Source organism: Montipora capricornis, chromosome 4, assembly GCF_036669925.1.
Source record: "Montipora capricornis isolate CH-2021 chromosome 4, ASM3666992v2, whole genome shotgun sequence".
NCBI classification, from domain to species: Eukaryota; Metazoa; Cnidaria; class Anthozoa; order Scleractinia; family Acroporidae; genus Montipora; species Montipora capricornis.
Genome location: NC_090886.1, coordinates 25,640,186 through 25,647,860, shown reverse-complemented (window position 1 = coordinate 25,647,860; position 7,675 = coordinate 25,640,186). Strand labels below are relative to the sequence as shown.

Sequence of the window (7,675 nt, the reverse complement as noted above, 5' to 3'; positions counted from 1 at the left end):
CTCGGTTTTTTTTAACAGGACGTTGGTTCAAAAAATGGTTGAGTGCTTGGAGGCCCTATTTGTTGGGGATTACGATGTATAAAGATGTTACGTCCATAGTGAAAATGATTTTGTTTTCGCCCGAGAAATTGAAAGTGCATGGTTGCTGTCTTTGATGCACGAAGGAAGTGACTTGACTTTGGGTGTCATGATTTTGTCTAAATAGCTCGAGATAAGTTCGTTTGGGCAACTGCATGCTGAACCAATTAGACGGCACTGTTGGGTTTGTGAATTTTAGGTTTAAAATAAATGCATGAAGTCCTGGGATGGGATTTTGGGCGGTGACTGGTAGTTCTTGTTTGGTTATGAGTTCCGGAACGACCTGGTCATCAAAGCAGCCGACAAAGGCGGTGCGATAGTCGTTTGGCACACCGACCTCTACCAACAAGCAGCAATTGGGCAAATTTCGGACACCAAATTTACACCAAAGTCAACAAAGATCTAACTTCCGCCAACCAAAAATTTGTCAAAGAAACCATTTTTCATTTTCCAAACCGTTTTCCACCTTAACACGAAAAGCGTTGGCGTAGTATCGCCGTGTAGCCACGTCGAGCCACAGAAAGCGCCCGAAAAGTGAATCCTCGTTTATGTTAGGTAGGTGAGTTAACCTTGATTGAGCCTGCGATCTAATCGCTTCTGCGTATGCGGAGCTCTGCTATTAGATACTTCTTCAGAGCTTTTAGCCTTTTTAGGCTAAATAGGGCATTTTATATCAGTTAACTTTATAACTTTTAAGATAGTTTTCTCTCTTAGATCAATTTTGTATTTTTAGCAGTATAGGATATATTTTAGTGATTTGCAGGTCCATATCAACCTTACTGGCTGCCAATTTGTAACCTGCATTAAAAAATTAAATGATGATGAGGATGATGGATCATTACAGAGCCCTTACAGGAAACATAAGTATAACAATTACAACTGTTATTTTGTGTATGCAGGCGTTTTCTATCTCAGAGTGACCTTAAAAGGCATTGTTGATAGTAGGTGTTTACAAGCGAGAAAAGAAAGAGGGTGTAGACTCTCTAAACCGTAGGCCGCGTCTCACAAATATCTTCCATGTTCATTAGTTCCCTGTGGGGCGTTAAAGAACCCACACACTAATCGAGAATAGTAGGGGATGAAGTGAGTGTATAGGTGGGTACGTATAGCATGTCCACATCAGCTGAATAGCTGCCAAATTTCAAGGCGCTCAAACAAATAAATAACAAACAATTAACAATTATTCTTTGAAATCGAGGTTTATAGTGGTAGAATATTTACCGAGCCGCAAAGCGGCGGGGTAAATATTCCGCCACTTTTCACCGAGATTGAAAAGAATAATTGTTTTAGTATATACTCTCGAAGTGATCTCAACAACAATTGCAGAAAAAACCATCCAAAGTCGATTTAATTGGCATCTCAATTCATGCGTGGAAAACGTGCAAGCGGCACAAAGCATGCGCGAAAGTGTTTGCACAAGCTGACACAAGCTTCAAACATGGCAAATCTAGATAACCTTCGTTAAAATCCTCGTCACAGACAGCAAAATGGTCATTTAGCACCGTTTAAATCAGCAATGTAAATCGAAAGTCTGCTTGTTAAAACATTTTCACCGTTCGATCAAAGTTTTTGAGGTTCATTTGAAATGGGAATTGAAAGTACAGTTGGTAAAGGATCCACATGAAATGGTGGCTCTAATTGAGGTGAGCGTTAGTTTGTTGTAAAATGACCCGTCTTGTTTCCTTGCAACCATGTGGAACTTTCTTAAACATCTTTTTAATTCCTCGATTTCACTAAGAAATTCGTTTTGGTGGGCGACCAGCCCTACAAGAGAGAATTACTGCGAATGAAACAAATGGTTGGCGTGAAGATTGTTTAACTTTCAGCAATAATTATCTGGAAAAACGAAGTCAAACACTGGTTGGCAAAAGCATGAACTCTTCTCTTACCTTTGAAAACTTTCAGGCCAAATTTTGTGGCCTTCTTTGTCTTCTGTAGGACAGCATCATCTTGTATATATTCTCAATATTTCCGATTCATAAATGCTGGCAAATTTACGCCGGCCGTTTTGTTTTGTTTGGATCAAGCATTATTTACTCCTTAGGGAGTGAATAATGCTCAATTTTTAGCGAACCAATCAGATTGCTTGAAACACCAAGATCACTGAGTGAGTATATAACAGCAATGTCTTGATACCATAAGAAACATCAATTATTACTGGGTTGCCGTATGGCAATCCCAGTCTAAAAGTGGATGGCATTTGTTCGGTGTTATTTTTCTTTTTTTTTTTTTCGTGTCGGTAAAAGACTTGCCTGTCACTCCCCTGGTAAGTGGTATCTTTGTGCATAGAGCCTTCTGCGCGTATTTTCTTAGGATCGAGAGGGTAGTGGAACTGCGTAGATTTCTCTGGTGGACACAGTAGAATCATTAACGTATTGTAGCCTGCAATGGCGTCGAAAATCATGTAACGCGAATGGCGTTTTAGTGGATCCTTAAACAAAATATACCCTTATGGAGCTCAATAATGAAAAGTCAGTTGGATAAACGAGGCAGGCGGTGAAAACCAACACCTGCAGTCTCAAAAGCGACGAGTAATGGACTTCGACAACAATCTGTCGCCCGTCGAGCAGAAATCAAAGTGAGCTGCATTTCTAAAATAATATTTACCAAGTGTGCTGTTATGTAGAACACTGAAACCAAATGGAAAATTCTCTGGTAACTTATGGGTTCAACAAAGACAGAACGATTGAACAAATCGAACACCTTAAGTGGATCTGTGATCAACTCTGCACAGTCTTCAGGTAAAAACAATAATTGGAAATGTGACAGCCAAGAATTATTTGAAAGAAAGCTTGTCGTCTATTCTGTGCTTCATTATTCAAGGAAAAGGTTCTTCATGGAATCGGTTTGATCCTGAAATTTTAGTTTGTTGTAATATTGCGCATATTTGACACGATTGAGTTTTTCCTCTTCGCGCACGTAATGAAATAGGAAGGGGTTTTTGCCTCTAATAGCAAATATGTTGTTCGTTTCAAAAAGTTGTTCGCTGGAAGAGGTGGCCTTTATGAATTCATCTTGTTTTATGATATGTGTGCTGGATAGTTTTTATGGCAATAGTAAAGCATTTTCTTGTTATTCAAGGAAAATGTTCTTCAGGAAAGGGTTTGAACCTGAAGTACATGGTAATTTGACACGATTCAGTTTCTTGTCTTCACGCACGCAATGAAATAGGAAGAGGTTTTCGCGTCTAAGAGCAATTATGTTGTTTGTTTCAAAAAATTGTTCGCTGGAAAATGTGGCCTTTATGAATTCATCATGTTTTATAATATGCGAGCTTAACTGGATAGTTTTTATGGCAATAGTAAAGCATTTTCGTGTCAAAATGAGGGTAGCGTTTTTCTGTTGTGCTAACTTAATTAAATATAAATATACATTCTGCCTCGTGAGTTTGTTATTCTCGTTAACCAGCAATGGAAAGTCATTGCAACGCGAATAGCGTTTTAGTGCATCTTATGTTGTTTGTTTCAATAAGATGTGTCGCTGGAAAAGGTTTCTGTGATATTTTCTGCCTTTGTGAATTATAATATCATGTTGTGTATTGAATTTGCGAGCTTAAGGTTGAAACGTGATATGGGAGGATATTTTTATTATTGCTCTGTAAGCAGGAAAGGTTTCATGAAAATAAACAGGTCTGTTGGAAGCTTGCTTGAGTTTCAACAAAATGAGCCCCAAAATCAGCAAAAAATTGTGACGCCGGTGAATAATAAATTAGCTGCTATTTCCAAAATGATGGAATTACCTTGGTGATAAATAACCTCGTCTTGGAGATTAAATTTTTGACTTTGCAGAAACAATGGTGGGCGATTGTGATCTTTGTTTTGAATTCGCTCATTTATTGTCAAACTTTATAACACTTGACAGAAAAAGAAACTTACTAAAACCCGGTATCTTGCCATCACTTGACACAGATGCTTCATTGTTTGGCAAGTAAACATGCCGCGGTAACAATCACGGCGCCCGCTGAATTCCGGCGATGTCACTTTCGATTTGCGATTTATTTGTGCAGCCAAAACGTACAATAACAAAATTGAACGTAGCAAAAATCTCCCAAAATGTTTGTCGCTGATCGTAACTGTTTATGTTCTATATTCACGGTTCAAAATTAATGTTGTTTTCATGTTGTAAATATGTTATTCTCGAGCGACCGTCCTGGAAACTTCCTTCTGCTCTTTCTAAAAACTGTATCAATTTTTATTTACTTTTGCATCAATATTTGTTTTTTCATAAAGCAAGCTAACAAAATCTGTACATTGCTGAATTTGCATTTGTTAACGTTAATAGTATTTTCGGTCCAATGCTTTTGTTTTACGAAGGGGTATATGTCAGATGCTCAGAGGGCACGCGTAAACTTGTGGTGAAAAGAAGTTTATCAACATGTCAGCCCAGAAGCCAATGTTTCTCACTTCCCATTTATTTTCTTCAATCTTTCTGGGTTCAGTACTTTGCTAGTAACCACATGTCTTCTCAGGCTATTTACCCAAGGCTTCTACCATGGCACTTAACTACATTGGTAGACAATACCAAAACAATATCGTGCACTGTTAGAGCTACATATTACGCAAGGACAGATCTGTTTCGTCGTACGAACGTGTGAGAACCAGTGAGCCAAAGGGCCTCTGCTGGTATGACTTCTGGGTGACCCCTTACATGGTCTTAATGACCCCCCAACTTGAAAAAATTGTCTGGAACGGTTCACGTACCACAGGCAACCCAGTGTACCCTCACTGAGGGTCTAGTTGCTTAACACGAGGCGTTTATTATCATGACGTAGTCAGCATAGCTACAGGAGAGTCATCTACAAACACCCTATAATTTGTCTTTAGTTCTTGTATCTCTAAAACGAACTGTGTGACCCCCATATTTCATTGCTGGAAAGTGATTAGCGGACTTGGATTAAACCTCTGCAAAGTTTTAAAAAATCGAATAGTCCAGGTGGCTCTACATTTGCTCCACAGACGATTGTAAAAGTTTGCGGCTAGTTTTACCTCAGGCAGCTAATAAATTGTCAGCAAGGATAAATGGGGGTTACAGAGTTTGTTTTAGATATACAAACAACTAAACAAATAATATACGGTGTGTTTGGGTGGATTTCTTGTTGCTTATTTCACAATGTGCGTCAATACTTTTAGTAGCCCAGCCTCTAGAAAAATAGCTTTGAGCCACCCTTTAAGTAGAACTATTTCGTGTATGGCCAGGAAGTGTTCAAATCAGCGTGCAAGAGTCGTGGATATTCTTTAACCTCTCGAAAAACCGAAGCTCTCAACTTTTGTTTAATGCAAAAATCTGCGACATTTCAAAAACATGGACAGAATTACCGAGCAAGTCATAAACTTGCGTATGTCTTAGATATTTTACAAACGCAATTGCCAGCAGAAAAATATCCAAAATGTTTTTGTGACGTTAAATCCAGTTTTCAAAAAGTGTCTTTTTCGTTTATTATTTTTTTTATGGTAGCTCCACCACAATTTAAGCTCGCTCACAGTATAAGACATTGAAGCCGCCGATTTGTTTCTCTTGTAAAATAAAAACTGTTTTCATCTATAAAAATTTCAAGAAAAGGGTTTTCACATTTTAACAAATAAGCTGCATTTCTTGGTGGATTGTAAAAAAATGATTTACAAACTTCACTGTTACAACACGGTAAATCGCCCTACTTTACCCTTGAAAAGTCGGCACGTAAAGCAAGTTAACTTTGAGAAACGAAGGTTGTATTGGTTAAATTACGGGAAAGGTTTCTTTTGGGAGAATAAATTTAGTTTCCTTTTAAAAGATTCCAGGTTTATGACGAACTTTAGGTTCGAAGATGGAGCAGTAATTCCCCGTGTTAGCTAGAGACATGTAAGAAAGAAAGTCACGAAAATAAGGGAGGTTCTAACCATGTCGAATTTTGAAGCGGACGACGGAAATTAGGGACTTGAGTTAAGACATAAAACGGCGAGGTCAACTGAAAGGAGAGTAGGCAAAACTGCAGGCTCACGTTTTCCCAACGAAAAGCTTTCCTTGAGCTGCTAAAATGAGGAGGGGAGGGTGGGGCTGTTGTCAAAAGTTTCAAACGTTAAAACGTTAAAAAATTGTGAATTTCTGTCATTTACACTGTACGTTTGCAGAGAAAAACAAATGAGAAAAATTCAGATAGCGATTGCACAGCAATTACATGGTTTATTCAATGACACTTCGAGGTGGCGTTGTTGTTGAAGGTGAAGCGTCGTAGATGTTAAATTCCCTATTGCTACAAGGGGGTGGCTTGAGTGGCAAGGTGAAGAGGCAGCAGTATCGGAGTAGTTTAAAGGTTTTTTAGGTTTAAAATGGGTAAACCATAATAGCACTTAAGGTCACACACACAGCATTCTTAGCATCAAAAAAAAATGAATACGGAGCAGTTTTAGCCTGGTGATCAATCCATATCGAATTTTAGGCGACTTCCTTTAATCCAAATCAAAACACCGCGTGTAAACTATTGTTTTTAAGTCTAATACCCCATTCACACCAACAAGACATGTTTAATTAAACTGGGTTTAACAAAATAAAAATCAGTCAGAAAATTGTAGGACTGGCTTTTCCATGAGATTCAGGTTTGTTTCAACACATGCTTTGACCTGTGCTAAATTTGTAGTGGACAAAAATCAATAAACATAATTCAAAAAGAAAACACATTGAAACCGTTTTTAACTAAACATGTTTAAAACATATAAGGTTTGGTGTGAATCGGGAATAAGTTATTGTTTCAATTGTTTGGTTTTTTTTTTTTGGTCAGGTAGCGAGCCAATCACATTATACGTTACGAGAGCTGCTGCATTACCCTTTTTTTCAAGTACCAATCCATTTCCATCGATCCTTTAAAACCCTTTAACTATGCAAGACAAAACTACCTTGAGTTTGCTAACATCATTCTTGGTAAAGAACATGTAGCGTTACAAGTTTTTCGGTGTCCATTGACGACATTGTTTACTCATTGAAGTAAGGTTTAAAATAGCTAACACACTGCAATCTGCAATCTACCATAATGCTTTAAAGCAAGCAGTAGAAAATGATTTGACCGTTGTTTGTTTAGTGTTTACACTTGTTGGTTATTGTATTGGATTTCTCCTATTCGATTTTTCCGGGTTTGCAATCTAGGCTAATCGAGAACATAGGTTTCCTTTTTACATGTTCGTTTAGTGTATGGACATATTTTCATTCATGCCAGTTATGATATTGCACATAGTAAACACACTAAACTAAGGGGATTAGAAAATCCCAGGTTCTCATTTTTCATGCTTTTAGTATTGAATGATTTCAGATTTAAACTGACAGCTTAACATTCATCCTTCAACAAGTCGTGTATTAAATCGTCCCGTCCTAGAAATTCATAGGAACTAATAATCCTTATAAACATAAAAAGTGCAGACACGACGCGTTGTATTCAAACATATTTATTAACCGAAAAATAAAACTCCTCAAACAAACAAAAGCAACAATCGTTAAGTTTTCTGAAGTTCTGATTACTCATGTTAAGCAATTAAGCCAAGTTATTGACGCCTTTCCTTGGAGAGGGCGATGATGCCGAAGACATCTTTGGTTCTGCTGTCTCAGAACGAGGAATATCCACCATGTTAGG

General features: G+C 37.9%; 1 protein-coding gene across 1 annotated transcript in view; it reads right to left on the bottom strand.

The window, feature by feature from the left end:
* Positions 1-7,576: 7,576 nt before the first annotated feature.
* Positions 7,577-7,675, bottom strand: part of LOC138046417 (serine-rich adhesin for platelets-like) — an 11,988-nt gene continuing 11,889 nt past the window's right edge. The window contains exon 4 of the mRNA XM_068893055.1: positions 7,577-7,675. This exon is cut by the window's right edge and continues 2,633 nt beyond it. Within this exon, the coding sequence (XP_068749156.1) occupies positions 7,577-7,675 (99 nt within the window).